The sequence below is a fragment of the Mycteria americana genome, chromosome 1 (assembly GCF_035582795.1).
Source record: "Mycteria americana isolate JAX WOST 10 ecotype Jacksonville Zoo and Gardens chromosome 1, USCA_MyAme_1.0, whole genome shotgun sequence".
Classification (NCBI taxonomy): Eukaryota; Metazoa; Chordata; class Aves; order Ciconiiformes; family Ciconiidae; genus Mycteria; species Mycteria americana.
Window position 1 is genome coordinate 80,867,996 of NC_134365.1, and position 25,127 is coordinate 80,893,122.

The window sequence follows — 25,127 nt, forward strand, 5'->3', positions numbered from 1 at the left end:
ACACACCATCAGATGAAGCAGGATGAAAGACCAACAGACAACCATATAACACCACACCAAGGATGCCACAAGGACGGCAGGGAGCTCCGGTTCCCTCAGAAGCTTACAAGGTTTCCTCTCCTGCCAACCTAACAAAAACATTTGTAAAGCAAACCTGGAAAACTAAGCTGGATTTTTACCATGAATGCTTGTTCAAATACTCCTATCAGAATACAAGCCTGGTTCTAATTACCTGAGAAAGTAAACAGGAAACATGACTTGTGGGATACAATACTGTCCTTTAAAACCAAAATATTTTCTCTTTTGCTACTTCTTTAAGCCACAATTAGCATGTATTTCCAGAAAGTATATGTAACAAATAACAGGTCTAGGATATTTCAAATCCCACCTTCAATGGAAGTCTGAAAAAGTCAATCAGAAGTAAAACCGTGCTTGAGAAATGAAGTCATTCTGCGGGTCATTTTTCAGGCAAACACCATCACGACACGCAGTGTAGATGAAAGGCCTCTGGCAAGAGGGGAGGAGACCGGGAAGCCAGCAGGAGGAGATGATGGAGTTTAGAAGGAAGGTGCAACAGCAGATCCACTGACTGCAGAGTGGTCCATGTACTTTCTAACCCAAAGCTGCTCTTCCTTTGCTTTCAGCAGGGCTGTGATCCTGAACTAATTCTGCATCTGCCATCTCAGGTCTTGGAAGCAGTATCGATGAGCTGCTCCATTGATCCACCTGGGCTAATAACCCTGTACTACATATTTTTATTTCAAGTCTACAAATATGCAGACACCTGTGACCTAGTGACTCTAACTATATACACAGTGTACGTGTATCACACACAGTCAACTACAGATGTTTTGAAGCTCCACCTTTCCAGCATTTTATTTCAGAAGCACCTTGGGGAAGAACCAAGCAATTCACCCGAGCTCTGTGTCCAAATAATCTAATTAATTCTGCTTATGCAGGCTTCTCTAGCTGTTTTAATTATGGTACTATTTGTCTTCTGCACTGCCCTGTATGTGTTGGTGAGGTACTGAAACAGGGTTTTCACCATAGACTGATTCTTTTTCCCTGCTTGAGGGTATTAAGCATTTTTATCTCACAGAAATATACACAACAATATACAGAGAATGCAGTATTTTATACCTTGCACATAATGTCATATATTGTACATGTTATATGTAAATAATGAAAGAGAAACTCTTCTAAATGCAGGAACACGGTATTTTTAGTGCTTCATCAAATCTGCAACTAATCATCTGGCAGACAGACATGAGCTAATGTTTGAGAACAGAAACTAGAAAAATCAATGCTTGAATGCAAACTGAAGACATTCACCTCCTCGCAAGAGCTTCCCAGCTTTCTGACAGTTGCTGAAAGTATGTTTTCTTACAGTGGCCTCAAAACCCATCTCATTAGCACAAACACTTCCTGGGGGACCTTGTAAGTGCATTTCCCTTCAGCCAGTAACATGTTAACTTATTAATTAGAACTGCTGCTGCAGGGTAAAGGAAGAGAAAATTAATTCAAGAGCTGCCTTAGCAGGCCAACCTATCTCGGGTACTCTACTCACAGGAGAGCTGTCTGCAATTCAGTTTTGTTTAATTAGTCCCACAAAAAGCAACTGTTCACTCTGATAAGAGCGGGGCGAGAGCTGCAAAAAACAAAACCATTTCTTCTATGCACCAATTTAATTTTTTAATTATTACATTCTGACATGAAAAACTGTTCATTCTTTTCTCTCACTGGCAAACCAAGGGCATTAGTCGTCAACTTCTGCGCTCTTCCTCTTTATTCTAATGAGCCCATCACTGGAGTAGCCAGGGCTAATAAGTCCCAGGGCTAGCAGGTAACAAATGATACACCATCCCTGTAAAATTTGCTGTAGAGGTTTTCTCATGAATTTACGACTCTACCACATATTTACTGAGTGCTACTGCCTGCGCTGTCATGCTGCTTACTAGTTTTGATGCAGAGGCTCACTGACTCCAAAGGGAGCTTATCTAGGTCCTGTCTGAAGAGGTGACAAAAAAAAAAAAAAAAAAAAAAATCAAGGCTTCCTTTGTTTCTCTCTCCCCTGCATATTCCTCCCACCTGCCTACTGTACTCTTCCACTATCCAGACCCCTGCAAGCAAGAAGTGAAGCATCCATGCATATCAATATCCTTCTCTGACACATAAATCTTTAAATTTTAATTCTTGTGTAGTGCCAGGTATAGAGACGTGATAGTCAGACTACAGGAATCAAAAGACAAAAAAAGTTATGGATTTCTTACAGATTTAGAAATATGCCAAGAATGTTTCACTTCCACGCATTCCAAATTTTAGACCATTGAGGTCTGAACCTCAATATTTTCATACTGTCAGTGACACTAATTAAAATCTTTTCCTATTTACATTGTATTCTCTCTCGCCATCCAAACCTCAAAAGCAGTTTTCTTTGAGCTGTTTGAAATTCTTTTTTGATATAAAGACGTTAGTTCCTGCTAAATATTTCTCACTTCCCCCAAAGCAATTAAAACTCATGTCATCCTGCTTTACACGAAGCTTTTACAATCATTTATCTGCTGCAGACTCTTTCCCACCTCATGTTATGCAACACCAAAAAACTTGACAGATCAAAACTTTACTCATCTGCTTCCTTTGCTAAGAGTTACCAAAACTATTCAGATCCAGAACCTCGTATTTTTATGAAGCTATATGTCTTTCAATAATTCAATTGCCTTTTTCAAGGCAACAGCTCCAGCTTCCAGAAGCATATTTTCCCACACATGTTGACAGGAGGTAAAGCGGCAGAAAAACCAGTAACATTTCACAACGATAAAACAAACAAACAAAAAAATCTGGTTTAGTCAGGAGAAATTTAGATAGCAACAAAAAAATTAAACTTACTTTCTAATATAAAACAGCAGTTAGAAGAATGGTCTAAATATCAAGAACAAATTGCTAAAACTAGCAGTTTCTAAATAAGCCAAAAAGCCTGTTTTAAGTTAGATTATGCACTTGATGGTAATGATCTTGTCCTCCCCCATTCTTAACTCTTAAGGAAAATTACTCTAAAAGGTAGCCCTCTTAAAAGGGGATTTAAAAAGTGGTGATGGATAAAAGTTGGCCTAATCACACAATGTCATCTTTTCACACGGAAACAAGGGTATTTGATCATTCTAGCTGTGTCTGTACAGTAGCCATCTCCTCCAACTCCATACCCAATGCATCTCGTATTTCTTAGCCAACCATTCAGGAAAGCAGGTATCAGAAAAAGATTTTTATTTTTACAAGTTTTCCTTAACAAATGGATGGCTGTGAAGATGCGGGCAACCCTGTATTTGATCCACCTGACAAGAGGAGCGGCTGAAATAAGATGCCCAGGAACACTTTGTTGAGCTGCCGACCCAGCAAAAGTGCACAGGGGACACAGACAGGAGCAAGGGATAATGCTGGGTGAAGGAATACAAGAAGCCATGGGTGCATTTGAGGGATGGCAAGAAGGAGGAAGAAAAAAAGAGGCGGGGTTGTGGTGGTGGTGTGCACATGCATGTGTGCACAGGGAATAGGAACATACAGAGGAAGCCAGAGGGACTGCTGCTGGAGTGGAGGGATATGTAGAAATCCTTCTAACCCCACATGTTATTAGTTTTACCGTTCACAGAAAAATATGGTTATTTTTTCTTTTTTTGGGGGTGGGGATGACCCACAAAGACTGAAGGCTTTTGGTTTTTTTGGTTTGGGTTTGTTGGGTGTTTTTTGGTTTTGTTTTGGGGGGTTTTTTTTGTTTGTGTTGTGGTTTTTTTTTTTGTTTTGGTTTTTTTTTTAACTGAAAAGGAAGATCTCAAGGATTTTTGTTTTGTCTGCAGAACTAAAAATTGTCTTTTCTTTTTTAGTATTAAGAAATCAGTTCTTGAAAAAGATTAATAAAATAATTAAAAGCCAAAATACAGAATTAGAGCTGTAAAATATCATATTGAGAAAGGCGAATTTGCTGAATAACTGAAAGACAGTATTTAACAAAAAATAATCACTTTAGACAGCCCCAGAAGACCTTTCTTCTTAAGACAGGCACAGGCTAAGAGGTCACAGCAGAGAAAAAAATACATAAAATCCCACTGTAGCACAGCTTAACTTCTGCAATTCCTTCCTTTTTTTTCCCCTCCCGATGATGTAATTGCAAAGAATAAAAAACAAAACAAAAATGCCTGGATACAGATGTTGACTATTTTCTGAATCTTCAGAACTTTCTCACATGCCTAGGGAAAAACAGGTGCTGTTAGAAGTGGTGTGTGCTTCTGAGAACTTAAGAGAACTCATACGCGCTTTCCTCTCTAAAGACAATTTCCCTTTCTCCCCCTCAAATGGTAACATATTAGCATTCTGCCATGAAATATTTCTGAAATATTTCAGTATCAGTTTAAAAAACAAACCCAACAACTTTAAAGTATTAGACTAATTGTTTTCTTTTTAATGAATATGTAAGAAATAATTAGTAGATCTAAAAAATAAAATAAAAAAAATCTAAGTTACTTGTCTATACAGGTTTCACCAATTCCAGAGAATTTACTCTGAAATGAGGTAACTGCTGGGACGCAGGTGACTTCACTTCTATGTCATGAGACAGCTTTTAGATGCAGCTCTCTGCAGACAGACAAGGTTGGTCAGCCCCACACACCAAGAAAGACCAGCACCTTCACAGCCTTATCTCTAGAATGAATCTTGGCTAAACTTCCAGGTTAGCCAAAGGCAGGCCAGGGAATAAACACCATTAAAATAAAAACAAAATACCAAAACCAAGTATATTTACACCACTGTGCAACAGACCACCAGTAAGGGAAAAAGTGCAAAGAAGTCTGCAGCGAAAGAAGATTGAAAATGCAGCAGTGCCAGCAGGAAACACCAAAGTACCTCTGGAGCCGGAAAGACTGGAGACACTAGATAAGACAGGGAGGTTTGTGCTCCGTGGGAAAAACATAAATATAGATTTGGATGGTGGTAGCGTCGATTTTTGATCGGTGGACACTTTTCAAGCAATTAACATTGCAAAAGTCATCTCTACATCCTGCATCACTTTCCAGGGGACACTAGTGAAAGCAGTACCATTTAATGCAGCACCTGATATGCACTCTCTTCCTAGAAAGGCATCAGCCAGACTGCAGTAGTGTGTTGTTATACTAAGGCGGTCCTTTCCCTCTCATATAAATAGAAGAGCACAAAAAGGGGTGACTAAAGAACAAAATAAGCCACCAAATTATCCTGTTGGACAAAGCCACCAAAGTGGGTTTTAGGTGTGATCATACCAGTAGTCATTTTGGAGTGGTACTTTCTTCTCGCTGGCGTTATTGTTTGGAGGGTGGGGTTGTTTCGGTTTTGCTTGTTTCTGTTACTCCTACAGCAACTGTGAGCACTTCATATTTGTGTGAGAAATACACATTTGGACTGCAATTTTTCAGGTGGCAAGCTCTGACATTGAGCCCCACGTGTGATTGCTTTCTGTCGAGATGACTCTCTTTAAAGTTCTGTTACACATCTGGTTTCATGATCTCTCTAGTCTTATCACAGGACATATACACCATTATAAATAATTTTTAACAGAGAAAAAGATTTTAGGGTATTCCAGTTAACCAGCACCAATTAAAAAAAAAAATTAAAAAAAAGACTCAAGTTATTATTGTACATGACAATTCCTATCCCTTCCTCTCCATTACTTGAAAACTTATGTGACAGTCTTCCTTTTTTAAAGCAAGTAGCACTACGGAATATTTCTCTCTTTTTTGGTACTATTAAGTTTTCTTTCTTGTGACGTAAACAGCAAACAAAGGACTACTTCAAAATAGATATCCTTATCTCCATGTTTGGAATTAACAAAGCTAGTTATAATATCATATCCAAAGACACAAATTTAAAACTGCATCCAACTCCTGTTACCTTCTATAAACAAACACTATTACAAAAATACTGCATGAACTTTTGGTCTCTTAACAGGCAGAATTTAAGAAGAAAATGACATAACCTTTCAAACGAGCATTACAAGAAACTGTAGCGTTCAAAATAAATACCACAGGAAGACAGTTGATACGTTTCATGCAGGCTGCCTATGTTCCTACTCACAAGTCCACACAAAGCACCTATCTTGTCAATATGATTGATTTCTCTATGCCAGATTAACATTTGTGGTGAAAGAAGGGACAAGTCCCTAAGAGGTCAGAACGAAGAGCATAAGAACAGATATTTCATGCCTAGATAAACCAGCTGAAGCATCACAAAAATTTGCAAAGGATAACCTCAAAAAAATTATATCTCTATGTGATACCTTGGGCACAAGCTAACTGTGATTCATTTGTGTGTGCAAACAGTACTTGTCAAAGCTATCTCATTTAACAAAGAGGGTCATTGCCCAAATTAGGGATAAATGCATAGATACAAAGTACAAGTTATACCCTTAATTAAGAAGCAGCCTTAACTGGATCAAAAAGAATTATATCATCGCTATAAAACTGTTAGAGGAAAACAGTCATTTTAGCATAGTTCTCTGTAAAGACTGTTTTCCACTAATTTCCCAACCCCTAGGATTAATGAAACTGAAATACTAGTATATGATGATCCATTTTTTCAGATTATTTTCTGCATTTCTGAATATCACAGCAACAGAGTGCAGAAGACCTATTGAAAAGGGACAATTTTGCTATATGGTCTTACACAATTAAGAATAGGATTCAAGGATTTCTTTATGGGACTGGTTCTGAGAAAAGACTTAGTGAGAGTTACAGGATACCACAAAGAGGAGCACATGTTCAACATCAGTGTTGAAAAGGGGAGGATGAGGAAGGATAAAAGTTTCCAATAGCACTAGTTTGCTTAAAATTTTGCAGGCGCTAACGTGACAATTCCCTCCAACACAACGTATGACGTTGCTTAAGCAACATCTTCTAAGAAAGCACAGCATTACATGCACCAAACAAAAACTTCTTACCTATGACTTCCATCCAGATTTGATTTGTGGATAAAATTCAGTTTAGCATCTGCCCAATACAGTTTGTGTTCCTCATAATCCAACGTCAGTCCATTTGGCCAATATATGTCTGTGTTGACTATAACGGAGCGGCTTGAACCATCCATCCCAGCACGTTCTATCTTTGGCACTTCTCCCCAGTCCGTCCAATACATGAACCTATAATTATTTTAAAAAGAGAAAAAGACAAAAAAAGAAAGCAATCACGTATAAATCTACAAATGGAACATTGGATACAACTTCCAGTACAGGCAAAGGCACTCTCTATTCTGCATAGAAAGTGTCTGTGGAGCTCTGTTCTATTGGGTAAGGCACACACATCCTGTGAAACACAACAGAACAAAGTTACTTTACAAAAAGATGAAGAAAAACAACTTAAGACAAACCCACAGTACTATCTCATATTATACTTCCATATGTTTCTTTCTTTCCTTGGGTCAAGAAAGTTGGGGATATCCAACAATCTTGACAATAATCTCAGAATTCAACATTAAACAGCAAAGATATGTATTACAGACTATCATAAAAGGGGAAATGGAAAAAGGGTGTATAGACTTATAGGGGACATAGCAGTTGCATGCAAAGCAGTGAAGTGGACTGGATGGAAGACGAATTCATGTCCTTTTTTTCCAGAGAAATTCAGAGACAGGCAGCTAAATCAACATGTTTAGAAGCATAGTTTGCACCCACTGACCGAGCAAAACACTCCATAAAATCTTTTAAGACTAGGGAAGCAAGTTTTAAAACATGTCAGCATATATTGGCACATGTTTAAACATTATTTAGCAAGTAGTGGGGGGAGGGAAGTTACCTAGTTGCATTTAAGACTGAGGTGAAGTAAGGGAAACCACTTTATTATGGCTGGAGACTAGTAGGGGGTAAGAATATTTGTCCTTTTTCTGCAGGTGGTAGAGAATGGATTTACTTTTGTGGGTTGTTAACAGAATGCGTAACTAAACAGAAGTAACATATAGTATAAACAGATTAGACAAAGTGTGTCAATGAAGCTTGCTCTGTTTTGTTGTTGCAGCTGGGGCAGACTACTGTCCTAAATTGCTTCTCATAACCCCATGACATCTGCCAGCATACCTGCTTGTATCTGTGCTCCCTAACCTGGCTCAGTCAAAACAATCCAGATTAGGAAAGATCTGAAGCCTTTAAACTAACCCAGATCATCACACAACCACAATATGTCACTATATGGTGCCCACATGTGAAGAGGTCTGGCCACCCATCCTTTAAAGAAAAACAAATGTGCAACACATTTTAAGAAACATTTGCAGATGAAGTTATTCTTGGCAAAGATTTATTTTTTTATTTTAAAAAGTCAGGAAATTCCATGTCATATTTTTCCCCTTAATTCATGTCTACAGCATGTTTGTTTTAATGCACAGCTATATCTGTGGACAGAAATGCAGCTGATTAACACAAATATTGCCCTATTCGATCCCAAGTGAGTCATTCTTTATGGAGCAATGGGCCTGTCTTAAACACAGAGCACAAATATCTGAAGAGAACATGTGAGTTTTCTGTAGGCATGAACAAGTGCTACAGAGAAACTGGTTTTCCATCAGGAAGAAGGAAAAAATCCAAGTAATTTTCAGATAGGTAGCACAGTAACAAGTCACCTGGTCAAGCTATGCAATAAGAGAACTATATACTGGAAAAAAAGTTAAAAAAAGTCAGGCAGCATTTCACCAGAGAGCACGTGTGAGAAAGAAGAGAGAAAAATAGAGATTTATTTAAACTTCTTTAAAAAGAGCCTTCTTTACCCCAGCTGTCAAGTCCTAGACTTTCAAATACTTCATCAAGGTTAATAGGTTCCAAGGCTCTGGCCGCTCTGCTAGACCAATTTTTCAGGCTGAAACAGCTCATTAGTCGCTGTACAGCCTCATCTTCTTCCCCATCTCCCTCTCACCTCTCACGCACGCTGCAATTACTCAAGCAAAAACAGGTAAGGGTAGTTTGGAAACAAAGAAAAGCCTTCCCGGACTTCATAAAACCAGCCCTATGTCATTTGTCAGAGGAGAACACATGCACACAGAACTGGCTTTAAGATTCAGCAACATTTCCAATCATCTCCAGTGACCTCTGCTCAGTTTCTCCAATAGTTTTTTTTCACTATCACCTGTTTGTTTTGCTCCACCTTGCTTGAAAGCCTACGGGTTTTAATGTCTCCATTAAAAATCTTTGGAACCAGCCATGCTCCAGCCAATGGCATCAAGGGCTGTGCTTCACTTGGGAAGCTGGGCTTTTCATCGCTGCAAAAGTAATGCAGGTTATAGCTTGATGACCTTTTCTTCCAGTAAGCTGCTTTTAAGCAACTTCTTGTAGATCATCTTTGCTTCCAGTACAGGGCTTATATGGCCATGGAAGAAACTGGATTCAAGGACCAGGTCTGGGCTAAAAATCAGTCATCAGTCTGAACACATTCCAGCGTACAGCTCTATGAACACTTCCGTTTGCACACAGGGTGTAGGTTTCTATAGCTGCCTCAATCAGCACGGGTGCCAACAACAGTCGCTTTCTTACTCAGAAAGTGTACTTAGGCCCTTTTCTGCAACAGCTGAGCAAGTACAGGGTATAGGCACCAGGAATAAGAGCAGAAGGGGATGGGAAGAACTGTGTAAGAAATGCCCCCATTGTAACCATGCTTTAAGTTAGCTGCAACTGCTAAGAGGCAAGGGAGACCTGGCTAACATCCAAAGGAGAGTAGGGGGGACGGACAGGACTGCAAATTCCCTGCAGATGGACTGGAGTGCAGAGGTCTTTCTATAGATTTTTCTACAGAGATCTCAGATCCCTCTTCCAGGTAATATCAAACTGTTCACGTAGGTGTGCTGGTTCCTCCTTTCCAGAAGGCTTACAGATTCTTGTTCATTATATAATGGTTGGTAAGTAATCCATATGGAGACCATACAGAAAGGAAGATGTTACAACATACAGACTTACTGAACGATGGTAAGCCAGCCATACAGACAAGTAAGGGTCATTCTCCCTCCTCCCCATCCTCATCAAACATGTTTAATTATTCCCATTAAAAAAAACAACCAAACAAACAAACCCAAAACGAAACCAAACAAACAACAACAAAAAACCCCCCACAAAACAGCCACCACCAGAGCCCACAGGATAGAGCAAAATATTAACTGAAAAGTGATGTCTTGTGCTAAATTATGGCATTCAGATATCACCAGAAGACTACTGTTCTGTTTGCCTCTCTTCTCACCTAGTTATACCTTGCTATAAATTTTAAATTCAGGAATCAAGATTTTAATTCTAGCCCAGAAGAGGAGAAAATAAAAATTTAAAATTAAAATCTATACTGTCCTTTGAATTTTAAGAAAAAAACCCATATGTATCTAGCATGTTTACTGTACAGTGGTACAGAATCGGGCTCCATGCTGGGCAATCCCAAACCCGTAAGATCCATACAGCAATATACGGACACGCTGTGACTGACTTCAGCAAGCCTGCTTGGGTCCAGAAACAGGAATGCTTTCTCATGCTTCTTAACTTTGGCTGACAGTACTGTTATTCCAGGCAGTTGCAACCAGGACAGGCTGGTACTAGAGCTCTGGACCAGTCCAGCTGCTTGTTACTGCCTTCTTGCTGAAGGTCACCCCCCACCAGGGTCAACAACAGGGACGGCAAGCCCAGACCTCGCTGCTGTACTTTACATACCAGCTACTTCATCCAAACTCATCTTTGAAAGGAGTTTAAAAGTAGTATGGAGAAGCTGTAGTGCAGCAACTCATTCAAATGCTAAAAACTGCAAAACTGAATAAATGTACCCCTATGCCTAGGGATTTTTAAACATACATGGCATACTTTCTTACCTAACAGGAGTACCAGACTTAGCAGGAAGAGCTTTTATTTAGTATCAAATCAATCCATACAGAGCCTAATCTCTCTTCAGCCTAATAAGAAATAATACCAGAGCTGATTCAAACTGATCCCATTAATCTAGTCTTCTTTTTCCTATTTAAATAATTAACCGCTGTATTTTAAAAAACTTTGGTTTTAATCAAACAACCGTAATATTTTTAACTGCTTCATTATTTTTCACCTGTTGTATTTTATCCATACTGTTAAATGCCATGCTTGTCACTTCACTAGCAGACTTTGGAGATGGCTGCGAGCTGTTATAAAAATCTAACAGAAAAAACAACAACAACAACAAAGTGTATTTCTATTTATCTACGCTTGTAATTTTAATATTAGGGACTCAAGTCAGGAAATGATACAGCCTCCCCCTTTAAGGAATTAAGGCACATCAAGTATTTGACATACTTATAGAAAAGAGGAAGGTTCTTAGACTGCAGTACTTAGCTGGTATTTTGTTTGACTGTGACCCAGAATGTTGGTTTATCTTATAAGGTTATACCATCTACAAAAATTATGAACAAATAGAGGAAGAGCTTTGATGGTTTCTCCCTACAAACTTTTTTCTATGCATCTTTAGACTCAGCATTTTTTAAGTTTTGCATCTCGGGTAGGTAAGGTGAACCCAGGCAATAAAACTTCCTCTTAAAAGGCACCAGAAATCACTATGCACTGTACAGCGGTAACTTCACAGTTTTGATTTTCCCCAAATTAAAAGGTTTTGCCACGGCAAAGAAAAAGAGGAAACAGCATTTCGTGGTTCCATTCTGTGCGATGAACAAATATAATAAATAACAGAGCTTCTTTTCTAAAAAGCTCTTAAAATCTAGGCACACGTGATGGCAGAATATCCCACATACATACAAAAGAGCTTGTAGAGTACAAACGCCAAGATTAAATGCTATAATTTAGCAGTGATTTCTGACAGTATGCACAGAGGGAGATAAATTCATCGCCAGCACCCATCAGCTTTGCAACTTTCTGATCCGCACCGCTCCCCAACACTGATGCAGATCCTTTCAGCCCCACTATCCCGCACAAAACTAGGCTCCTGCTAGGAGTGTCATTAAAACACCACCTCCCATCGAGATGCATGCAACTGTTTCGCTCACTGAACAGAGATATCCCACACGACACTTAGCTGATTTTAAGGCAGTTAATTGAGACACCTTACAGGGCAGGCAAACGTTTACCTTCCTGAACATTATTCAGTGGGAAGAGCAGCTGCTTAATTGGGACAGCCAATTATTTGGCGAGGCCCTTCACAGTGAATGCTCCAACTTTGCAATTATGCTCGTTTCAGCCCCTAAGAACCTCTGAGCTCTACAGGGACCCAAACAGCAGCCAAACTTCAGAGCCCACAAAGGTTTCAGAAGTGCAGCAACCCCTGTGGAGCTCATCAGCTTTGCAGTGGTCCTTGTGAAACGCAGCCTGCTCCAACTCCAGCACTAGCAGGACTGGCGCTCATCTACCAAAGAAATACAAAAGTTAAAGCATAGGTGCTGGAGTAGTTCAGGAAAATTATGCACAATAAATGTGTTTGGCTGCTGAAAATAGCTCTTAAGTAGAAGAAATGTTCGCAGCCCCTCAGGAATTTAAGAAAAGACATTTGAATCAAGTGACCCTTCAGGTATCCTTAACAGAAACTTCTTGAGGCAGGTTGACAGAGGGATGGAAACTGCAATCCAGAAGGACATAATAAGTATCAAATGAAACAGAAAATGGATTTTCAAATAAGGGCTTTAGTTGAAAGTTTCTCAACTGATTGCAAAATTCAGGAAATATTTTCAGTCCTCCAAGAGAAGCAAAAAATGCACATAGCAAATTAAATATGGAGATAATTCTTCATAAAAGAGAGGAAGAAATATCCCTTTGGGATACAATCAAGATAAACATGAGAGAAAAGATGTTCTTAGCCAGCTGAGAACTGTACTCTTTTACAATAGCTTGTCTCTGGGAATAAGTAAGTGTGGACATTAGTTGAATGTCATTTTCAGAGTTGCTCTACAATAATTTATGTTAACATCCAACGCACTCAAGACCATTTTTTGTGCAAACTGATTTACACTATGAAGCTTTTCAGCTGCCCCTACAACATCACTCTTGCACGTACTAAAAGCAGCTATGTGGGGAATGGGTGTGAAGTAAGTAGTGAGCTATCAACATCCTAACACACTGAATTTCCTTGCCTCAAACTTCTCTGTTTTAGGAGCCCACAGGCTCCCAACAAAGCTGCAGTTTCTCATTTCAGCTAGGCACAGCTGGCTCAGAACCACCTGTCTTAAGCATTGCTACATACACTGGACAAAAACAAAACGAGATTTCTTTCACTGAAAACCAAGCCTTTTTTATTTTACTCTCCCCAAAAGCAACAGTATGCCTAGCAAACGACTGAACAACCCAGATGTACGCAAAATGCTTGACAAGCAAGCACCAGCAGACCAAGCTGCACCTTTTTAACTCTGCCCACCCCATCCCCCCATCCCCATCCCCTGCATCCTGATGAAGGCTGGAGGCCTGGCAGGACTCCACAGGTGCTTGCACCTCAGCTATTCCATTTCACAGCCCAGATTATTAGTGCTCAGACCATCAAAACTAGACGTGAGTCTGTCCAATGACTTTAACGCAATGAGCTGTAACAGGACAGTAAAAATGAACTACTGCAGCCTCCACAGCTGATGTCAGACATGCTAAAAGACTCAGCTGACAAGGAGAAATCAATGTGCAAAATTCCACATCTATGTATGTCTACCATACACTAGAAAAAGGCCTACTGGAACACATATTTTGTAAGGCATACAAGTATTTTTCCCGTTATACTCTATACTGGTTCCCTCAAGAGGAAGACGTTATCCTGGTGATAGTACTTTTATGCGAATGACTGCATTTATCCTAGGGCATCAGACAGTATGCTAATTAGGCAGACCCACCTGTAACCAGTATGGCAATATGAGGATTTCCACTTTAGAGCTGGCTTTAGTCTCCTATTCAGACCTTATCTAGCAGGAGAAAGAAAATCATCACCAGACCTTCCCTTTTCTTGGAATTAATTTCTAAAATAAGGGATAAATGCAAACACTCCAGTTTTGCAAAGAAGAAAACCTGTGATGAAGTGATCAGAAGCTGATGCTTTGTCTCTAGCTCAGTATCAACAACACAGCATAAAACTAGAATGTGATTTTGGAGAAGGTTTTCACAAGCCCTGAAAAGAATACCTTAGCAAAACCACTGAAATTCATTCATAAGAAATCAACATGGAAGCACAAACTTACATGATATTCTCATTTCATAAACAGAAAGAAACAACTCAGTATGCAGAAGTATCCCCTAGCCATTGTGCTGTCTGTTTTCAGGTATTCTAGTTTAAAGAATATGCTGGGCAATCTGACAAGAAAAACACAGATGAGAGATTGTTTTTCATTTCCACACAGACATTTCTGAGAGTCCGTGGGATTAAATTAAGATTTGACTTAACTGTCAAACATACGCTGATGCACTGCAGAATCACATGCATATGGTTGTCCTTTCAGTCACAGATCCCAAGGAAAAAGAGAGGTTCATTAAAAAACAAGAAGCAGCTATTTTTGCTGAATGTTCACAAAGGCAGAATTTCAATTGTTTGAGCAGGTGGAAAGGTTTCTTGCTCCTTGAACTTGTAAATTAACCTTTCCTATCTCGAGACACAAAAGGTCTAACAACATGCCTTCCACAGTTACAAAACAGAAGCCATCTTCTGGTTTCTCTTAGAGCAAGCAGGAAATAAAGCTTCTCAGAACTTAGCAGCATTCAAAAAACAGTATTTGAAACAACAATTTTGCCAGTTTAAGCCAAATAAATATAGAAAGAAACAACTGCCCCTCTCTTATCTATTTAACACCATCTCTACACCCTAGCTGACTGCAAGATGGAAACAAGATGCAGATGTGCTTTCGAAGGCTTCAGCCAGCCCTTTGCACAGGAATCGCTCCAGACTCTGCAAAGTTCAGCCAGCCTTTTAGCGGCAGGTAAGCCAACAGAAAACTAAAACATAAGCTAATGTAACAGGAGATGGACAAACTAACAAAAGGAAAATTCTTGCCTTCCAACCTACCCTGGTTCTTCGACTATAACAAGAAAATAGCAGAGGAAAGCAAACCAGCTGGCAGTTTTGTCAGACTTTCAAAATACAAACACACAAACAAAAAGACCCCCAACAACTGTGCCACAGTCTCTCAAGAGGCCAGGAAAGATGCTGAGCCAGGACTGCGTGCTGCCACTGGGTAGCTCTTCAGGGCTGAGAAGTCTCACAGAGGCCCACCCTGGCAGTGCCTCAAGCAGCAGTCGCTCACCATTGCCCCAGAGGAGCCCACATACACAGAACCACTCGTTTGAAACAGCTCTTTGAGATCCTATTAAAAGGAAAGGTGCAGATCTACACACCTGTGAACTGAACAAAATGCTGAAAGCAAGTATAAAAGATTATTTAGCTACATTAAAACTACAAGTGGTGGAGAGTGGTGAGAAAACAGCGGGATCCCTGTTCACCATCTTTCCCAGATAAAATTTAAGGTTTTTGTACCATGAAAAAGAATGTTTCTTTACAGTGACTTGCACTAAAAATACAAACATTTGCACTGTAAATACTTAGTTTGTAAATGAGAATTTAGAAATCAGTAATTTCAAAGAGCCTTGGGCTGAAACTAGACAAGTCAGCTGCTACCATGAATTTTTCACTCCCTGCTTTGACACACAAGAATCTTCTCAGTACAGTCATAATCAAACTCACTTCTTATCTTTCAATAAAAACCTGGGAGAATTCTTCTCCTTATCTCCCTATACATCCTGAATACAGGAAGTAGAGAAAGATACTCCCTATATTTGTATCTTAAACTGAAGCCCTAGGAACACACTTGCTTCTCCATGGCAGGAGAGCATGGTCATACCTCCCAAATCACATCACCCAGTGCACGAGGGCAAGAGGGAGAAATCTGCCATTTGGCATTCTGGGCTGTTTCTTACAAGCAAAAATCTAGTCATCCCACTGTACCTCGCTGTGCAAAATTCCGAGTTATAAACTGCGCACAGGGTACTACACAGATACATCAACTACACTCATATTAAACAGAATTTGCTGGTATAACTATCCTAGCAATCCTTAATGCATACACAGCTTACAACAGTAAAAGTTTTTCTCCAAAACCTAATCACTTAATTTTATTCTCTGTTTTACTGGATTAAGTTGGGGCCCAATCAATTCCCTGAAGCAGCTCATCAAGTAGGTACCTGTGCTAAAACATGAGAAGGCAGGATGGCACTGCCAGGAACAAGAGGAGAAAAGGGATTAAAGTAGCTGAAAAAACTATCAGGGAGATGCCCTGTTTTCCATCAACTGAAACTGGGGAACACCATGTTCATTATCATGAGATCCTTCTGCAATTTCTCCTCAGTGAGATTTTTTTTCTTTATCATTCCAAGTCAGTCTTTCATAAGTAAAACATCCCCTTGTTATTCAGCCCCTCTCTCAGTACACTATTACCAACTGGATCATTTTTATGTTCTTGATTCTCAACTCCTCCAAGGAACTCTAATGAACTTTAATGCTCTGCCAAACCAAGCTGGCTCTTACCTTTCATATCACATTTCCAGCACTCTGCTAATTCTTTTTTCATAAGTTTCCATCCTATTGTTTGGTATGTAAATCATGCTTACTTACATGTAACCATCATTCCTTAGGCTTTTTTTTTTTTTTATTAAATGAATTCATAATGTCATTTAGGACTTCAGTACATTTTCAGTGTAGTTCCTGTCCTTGTGATTTGTTTATCAGTTTGTTGATATGGAAACCAACCTGATGCCCTCAGTAAGGAACACGCAGGCAACCAATTCATTCATTTCAGCTTTTCTGAAATGGCTTTATTTGCCTTGACTATTTTTTCTTTTTCTTCCGTACTTTGATCATCCACTAGACTCACTAAATCACTTACTCTCCTGTAAGAAAGCAGCATGCACCAATTAGTCTTTTCATACTACAAAATTACCAAAAATAAGGCTTTATTTTTAACCCATCACAAGCTACATGATGTTCACTACAAAATAAACCAAAAAAAAAGGGGGGGAAAGAGGAAAGATTGCTCTATGGAGGGTAAAAAGAGTAGAAATAAAGGGACACAGTGCAATTACTGCGTAACGAGACAGGCTACATTTCACCAGAGATTTGGTTAGAGCCCTAATTTTGGAGATACAAACCTAGGTGGGATTGGCTTTTCTTGAGAAGGAGGAATGTTTTCACAGAGCATTTAGAAAGGCCCACAATGCGATCTGAATACCACCCAAAGGCTTCACACTCAAATGAAACAAATACCCCTTCATTTTTATATTGAAAACATTATTGTCAAATAACTGAGATGTCTGAGACTTCACTCAATCTTTTTCTCGGTTAGAATTTGCAATAAAGGAAGTAAGACTGCTTTTACTTTTCCATTCCTAGTTTAAGCAGCTCAATATCAAGTACTCACATTCAATTTTTATGGAAAAAGTGGCTATGCGTTCTACAGCAACTACACTTCTAGTATTTATGCACCTGGAATTCTGAAGTTAAAAATCAATTAAAACAGCTTTAAATCCAAGACATTAGCATTTCTCCCTACAAGCTTCTTTTGCAGGTCATTCACCTGCTCTTCTGGTAAGAGCCAACATTAACCATGCACACTGCATACAAATCACTTCTGGCACAGAGATGCATCGAAAGAGGAGGGGAAAAATCCAAAATCCACCCCCAAGCACAGGCCTCACTCACAAGACATTTTCTAACAAGGCACAAAGAATATGCCCACCAGACTATTACCCTAAGGGGGAAAACCCCATGTATGCTTCCAATCGCTCAAAAGTGTCTATTTAAAACTTCCAGCTCAACCCTGAATTGCTCTGAAGGAAAAAAAAAATGTGCTGATCATTTGCCATCAGCTCACAGAATTTAAAATAATTTTACTGACTGCCATTAAAAAAAAAACAAAACATGCTGTTTACAAACAAGCAGAGAAGTGTTCTTCCCCATTTTCACTACAGCATCTGGAAAAAGAAAAAAAAAAGGATCACATTCTGAACAATTTAACTAGATAAAACCACAAGTTTTGAAACTCAGCTGGTGTTTGGGAGGGGGAGTAGGAAATGGGTACTACAGAAATGACAGAAGGATATATTGATAAATGTTTTGGGAAAGGGAAAGCTACATTTATTTAGCAACCATGTGGGGAACTATTGCATAGAGAAGCTGCCTCTAGAAATTGCACATCTTATTTAAAAAAACAGAGATTTTCAAAATCAGCAAAAAAAGTTTTCTTCGTGTGAAACTCTGACGTTCACAAAAGCAGAAAATAAGATTCAAGCAATATTTTGCTTATTTAAATAATGTTGCTTTCCTGCCCAATAAATACTATTTGGATAAAACTGATCCAGTTGTTTGCCAGAGGCCCAACACCTCAGGGCTGCCACTTTTCCACCTCTCCTGCATCAATACAGAAGGCGGAGAGTTGAGTCACTGATGCAGAAGGGACCAACAACTCCTATCCTTACGCCTACTGGCGGGCTACCTCCCTCTGCACTAATGAGCATACTTCAGTCCTCTCTGAAGAATACATCACTTTTTCTTCCCTTGTATCTCACACACACAGAGTCTCCAAGCATCTCAAGCAAGCTAGCTAGCTATTGCCAGCCCAGGCAGAAAAGATTAGCACCCCTCAGTCCAGAAGACATCATCTGGACCAGGTTTTGTGAAGCATGGAAGATCATCTTGCGCTGCGCCGAACCAATGGGGTGAAGGCAGTGTGAGCCGGGCCCGTTTGCTCTTCTTTCAGAAACCCTCCAGAGAGGTGAAAAAGAGGTGTCAGTGACAAGGCAACAGGAGAAAAATGTATATAAATGCAGAAGTCCCACGTATAGTGCTGATACTGAAGGAGCCCATCTAGGCAAATCCTATTAGCTTCTGTTTTCAAAATTAGATGTTTTACTTAGGGTTTACCTCTGATTCCAAAAAGCCAGCCAAACCAAACATTACGTGGCACAATCAGAAGAATGCAACACTAGAGGGTATTAAGCAGTAAGAAACCACACAAACATAACAAAATCTCTCCGATTCAAAGCTTTTCCTGCAGAAGATAATAATTTGAGTGGTTTTACAGAAAAACTCATACAACTATTTTGGAGTATTTTAACAAAACAATGAAATCGTTCTTTGCATTTAACTTGCAAAACCAGCTGTCATAGTAAACAAAACACTAACCGCACATAAAGTAAATTATATGCTAATACATGTAAAACAAGCACTAAAAAAACCTCAAAGACAAATAGACATCTTTTCTATATCTAAATATATTGTGAATTTACAGTCCAGTACTTTAAAGACTCGCTGTTAGGTATGAGAGATCCTTCTAGTATACAACTGCCTTCTATTAGAAAGCTGGAAGTCTCTGTTACCCAGCTATAAAATGCTCCCCAATTTTCCATGTAGGAATAGAAAATGGCAACTTTAAACATGTGATTTAATCTGATATAGTATTTGTTGTTGTGTTTTCACTCACTACAGTTCATCTGTTAAAAATCTGCAGAAAAAAGGCACAGAGAAAATAAAGAGTTGGGAACATTAAACTTGAGCATAGCAAAAGCCAACACGCACAGGTAGGGAAATTTTATACTGCTCTGAACCAGTGGGAGAAAATCTGCTTATTGAACCCAGGAGCACAGAAGGATCTGAGGCACTAACCCTGTTTGAACAGGTTGCAAGAGGGGAAGAGGGAAGTTTTAGAAGTGCCTCTTTTACTCCACTCCTTCCCTACCCTATACTTTAAGACTTGGGGGGGGGGGGGAGAGGGGGGAACCCACGAAGTTACAGCATGTTAAAAAAAAATTAGTGCCTGCTATATTTGTGATTTTAGTAATTTTGTGGACACTCAGCACAATGATGGTTAATTCATTTTACAAGCATAATACATACAGACCATAATTTACCCTTCAGAACAGCTGGTTGGAGACACCACCACTACCAGTCATTATCAAAGGGGAGGGGGAATGGTCAATCTCGCACCTGCAGCAGGATCTAAGCCAGCACAACACATGAAAAGGCATTTCTGCCTGTACATAGATCCTTACTGTTGCAAACTGATTTTTGGTTTTGATTCTTGCTCTAGGGCCAAACTTACTGTTTCATTTATAACAGGAATCTAACATATCTAGCTAACTCAAGAATAAATATTTGGAAGAATAATTTAAAATGTAAGAACATCCAGAGGGAAAACTGAAAAGTTCAGGCCAGGAATGCTTAAAACCTGCAACGCACAATGCCACAAAAGAGCAAGTGATGCATGTGTTGATATACAGCCAGGAACTCTACTTCTATCACATCCCAAAGCTGCTGGCAGTTTTCTGTCTTTTAAACTTGGTGTTGCAATGTTCCCTTATGTTTCTTTCATAGTGCTTTGTTACCAGACTTGTTTTAATAGGGAGAAACCCACAGCCCTCTGTGCCATTCTGCAGGTACCTTTGGAGCTGAATTTGGCAGCTGAATTTGTAAGTGAGAACCTAACAGATTGGACACTGAGCAAGGTAAGTGGGGAGCATGCTCTCTTCTGAATTATAAATATGCCACTGAAAACCTGACACGCACATTTTAAACATAAAACAAAATTGGACAGGAAACAGTATCTGAGTTTTTATGTGAATTACTCCATACAAGTAAATTTACTTTGCAAGTGGAAACCATTGTACTAGAGGTACAATACCATACCATAAATAACATGGTATGGATAAAGGACCTGTCCCCCCCATCAGGTAATCTTCTAAATTCTTGCCCATGGCCAACAGGTGAGTGAAAGCAAAAAGTTGAGGCCACAGGAAAAAAAATACAAGGTAACAAGGAAAGGGAGCAATGCCGGAGACAAGGGTACACAAAAAGTTTAGATCATTCCTCATGGTGGTGCCAGCCTTAGGTAAGCTTCACCCAGAACTGAATACAACTATGACAGCAGTTACTGACACTTTAGAAGTTTGCACTAGATACAAAGCTTCAAGGGAGCAAAAGCACAGAGAAGCTCACGGGAATATGGAAACATTATGTGTAGCAAAGCACATGTGAAGAAAAGCTGGTGGCTGATGACAATCTTGTCTTAGACCTAAGACCAACATGATGAAGAAACGTTACCAGCTGGAATCCAGATATGGAAGAGGTTGAGTCTTGAAGATATAGTGCAGAATAACACTCCAATCTTGCCAAAATTACCTAAATAATTTATATGAAAGAAGTCAGGAACAATGAACAGAAATCCGTAGATTCGGTAGCAAATTCAAAAAGTTAAAGTATCCTGATACACCCCCCACACACACACACAACTGCATTTCAACAGCAATCTACAGCTAAGTAGAAGCAACACCACCTTAATGATTAGTAATTAAATTCACACAAAAATTGCATTTTTAATAGTTTACTGACTAATATGTAAACACGGGTCATGTTCTGACCTGTAGCCTTTCCATCAGGCAAGATCAACTATTCTCCAATGTACAACTGTTAATTTCCAGGGGTGGGAATGCACTACATGAGACACCGGCGTTTTCAGCTGCCACACTAATCCGTTCTTTCTGACCACTGACATACAACATGGTGGGTTTCAGCCCTTTTTCCACTACAGGAATTGCTCTACTGGGAAGACTTACAGGATACAAATTGTCTGTCGAATTTCTTTCCACTCAAAATACACTTTAATTATTAGTGCTCTCCCACTGTTCTCACTATATCCCTGTTACACCCAAAAGCAGAGGTTTTATTTTTTGGTATAACGCTATTCCTCTCCACTATTACTTAACTATAACTTCAGTTATGAGTTTCTCAAGTTGAGTGAACACTGCACCCATTTGCCATCAACCCAAGTCCACCAAGCAACTGTGTATCACTAACAGAATCTGAAGCAGGACAGCATTAGTATCCTTTTTTTGAAGGGGACAAAGCATTTCTACTGCAAAACTCTTCTAAAACTCACAATCTTAAGGGTGAAAAAGACTGGGGCCGACAGATAGCTTCATTAATAGTGGCAGCACTGAGCATGACTGCTGACAACTTGAGACTTGTGTCCAAGCCATGCATAATTTACAGGTTTTGCTGTATATGATTCCTGTCCCAAAGCAAAGTACGATTAATTCATCTAGGTTCTGGGTTTTCCTTTAAGCTTACATTTTCCATGGAAATGCAGTAACATGCTCATACAACCTGAACCCTCCAAGTTTTGCATCAGCCAGCACTCATAACAAAATATAAGGAAGTAAAATCCCAGATTATGTATGCGTAGGTATGGATATTCTTTTCCCCAAGAGCTGAGATTATGCACATCAGGGATGCACTCAAATCTCAAGTGCAACAATTTCTGAAAACTATCTGACTGTGTACACTTCCAAAAAAAATTGTAGTTTGCTCTATATTTAATTTATTCCTTTCATATCCAGTCCAATTTAGCCTGTCCATTCCATGGTCTGCTTCAGATAACAATACTTTCTTTTGTTATAAATCACAAACAGTAATCCCTTCATGCTTGTTATCCAATTTTACCACAGGCTTTTATCTGCTTTATTGACAATTACTGTTTAACTACTCTTCTCTGAACTGAATTTAATTGTAATAGAATGGATCTCCAGTTCTGTAAATGACAAAAAAAAAAGTTTGGGATTACCACTGAGGACAAAAATACGTTTGGAAAAGAACTATATGAAGAAATTCAAATAAGAGGACAGAGTTATTCTGACAATACACAGATGTGGTAACAACAGTAAGACTTTCCCCCAAGTGTGTAAGAAATATAGACGGTGAATTTATTCAGGAGAGTCTTAACTCTTCATGACCTTGCTCCTGTGGTTTTTCATGGACTGCACTGTGAAGCTGCCAGAATAGGTTGGTTTTGCACACTGATACATACTGAGGATGCAAAGGACACATACAGACCAGGGAAGACTGTGATTCAATGGCACCTGACACTGACAGCTTGACAGAGCCAGGCCACTTGCACAAAAGGAATAGCTAGACCAGAAGGATATACTCTGTTACTTGAGAAGGGAAACAAGTGATTACTTACCTTAACTTGACTAATTAAAAATCCAAGAAAATACACACTGCAGCTTTTTTCACAGCATGGGGAAAGAAAATGGACTTACTGACGGCAGTAGGGCTAGCCCTAGATGCTGAAAACGTCTTCTAACCAACTCCCTTCCTACATCAATAACAATGCCAATCCCTAAGTCACAACTCATAAATTTGAGGAAAGGGGGTGGGGGCCTTGAGATACTTTTTCTACCTCGAATCTAATTGTCTAATGTCTTCAGGATCAACTGAATGAGTTGACATAACTCCTTGAGAAAGGGCTTTTCCAGGCCAGCAAGAATTCATTCTGTAAACAAGTCTTTTTCTAGGATAGGAACTTGAACCATATTCAATACCATGCTCTGTACTCAGGGAAGCAAAGAAGCTGAAGTTCCAAGTAATACATAAAATTACAGGGTTGTACATACTGATGGCTTTATTATCACCTTAAGATTTTCAGTATGAAAATCTTCTCTACTCAGAACCCTTCAGTGCTCCTCTATGTTGGGCTGCACCACCTAATAGGTTTTCTGAATTTGCTTTGGAAATGAATGCTATAAGAACCATGAGAACTTCTATTAAAAGGAAAAAAAAGAAAAGAAAAAAAATAGTATAAGGCTTCAATTTGCTTCATAGATAAAACAATTATTTTAATGGAGATGAAATACAAAGACACTTGCCTTCATCACAGTTTTATCAGGAACAGTACTTTCATGACTGTGAGAGTCTAAAATATATGCAAGTCAGTCTCATGTTACTGAATCAAGGTCGATGTCCACTAGGGAGCCCCCAGTGCAGGAATTTTTATGAAGCTCTAGTTTCTTGAGCTGGAATAGGAGAGCGAGATGACCCTTTTGCTCAGTCTTTAACACCACATTAAGAAATTATCCAATAAACTCATATTTATGGTGTTTTATTTTAGGGCATTTTTGTTTTTAAACTCGATGGTTAAACTATAGGAATTTTTCAAAACAAGAACGTACATTTTTGCCTCCCTCCTTTTTACAGTCCATAAAAGCAATTGCGCTCACCAAGTCTGGCACTGAAACAAATCATTATTATTATTTCTAAATAATCAGAGAGTCCTCTGAGAGGAAGCAGCATTAATCACAAGGTCCAATTTTAGAACCCAGTTCCAGAGGGTGAGCTCGCCAGCTAGGCCCCTCAAACAAGAGAGGTGGAGAGAAGCAGCAGCTTCCTGCAGAGGTTATAGTACTGCTCTGACTCGGCCCAAAGAGAAAGCCACCCTTCTCCAGTGCCTGTAAAGGGAGTTGAGCTGGCTAGCTCAATTCCGGCAGTTGGGTACCTAAGTACGGGAAGGGAATAGTTTTCTGGCTAACTTTCAAACAGAAAGGCACAAACTCTCTTTCTTTTTGGGGGTCCAAGATAACAGTGAAAGAAATAAGGCTTGCTTATCGTGGCTTTCACTTAAATCCTAACAAGAGAGGTTACTATGTGGTTTTTTGTTCTTTTCAGAGGCAGAGAGTCACCAATCCAAACTGATGGCAATGAGGCATTTATATCTGGGACTAAGCTAAGGCACCAACTTCTGCTATTTAAGCAGGGACATCATCTCCTCCTCTGTAGGTAGCTCCTCCTGAAGAGATATGAAACTTCTGTCAAAACAGAGACTAGGGTTTTTTTCAGCACAAAGAACAAGCAAGCTTTTTCTAGATCATTTAAATAAACTTTACACACATTGACTGTTACAAAAAAAATAGTACCAGAGATCTATGTGCTGCTTTTTCTGTTGTGCAACCCCTGCAATGAACTGGTATCTGCCTGGACCCTCTCCCTTAGCCATACTTCTAGGACAAGACACAACCACTCTAATATTGACTAATAGGCAAAACCTCTGAAAAAAATAAACCACCCAAACAATGCAAGTTTCTCCATGAACACTGGAATTAAGAAAACTTGGTCTAGAGAGAGGCATGTCATTGCTGGATTCCTTAAAGTCTAATGAAAACAGAGGCACTGAATGAAGCATGTCCAGCAGCTACAGCATTTGGAGCACGTCTTTCCCATGTGGGTGCTCTGTTACAGACCTGTATGGTGTCACCAGGCTCCTACGGGGAGGTGAAGCTGGGGCCAGACTTGACTGAAACTGAGCAACAAATTGCAAAGATCAAATTGGGACTTTCTGACTTAGGC

The 25,127-nt window shown here is 39.4% G+C and overlaps 1 protein-coding gene across 3 annotated transcripts in view; it reads right to left on the reverse strand.

Moving 5' to 3' along the window:
- The window catches only part of LRP6 (LDL receptor related protein 6), a 130,205-nt gene that overhangs the window by 65,256 nt on the left and 39,822 nt on the right, over positions 1 to 25,127 (reverse strand). For all 3 annotated transcript variants that reach the window (XM_075507902.1, XM_075507888.1, XM_075507897.1), the window contains one exon: positions 6,956 to 7,153. In XM_075507902.1, the coding sequence (XP_075364017.1) occupies positions 6,956 to 7,149 (194 nt within the window). In that variant the 5' untranslated portion in view covers positions 7,150 to 7,153. The remainder of the gene's footprint in view (positions 1 to 6,955; positions 7,154 to 25,127) is intronic.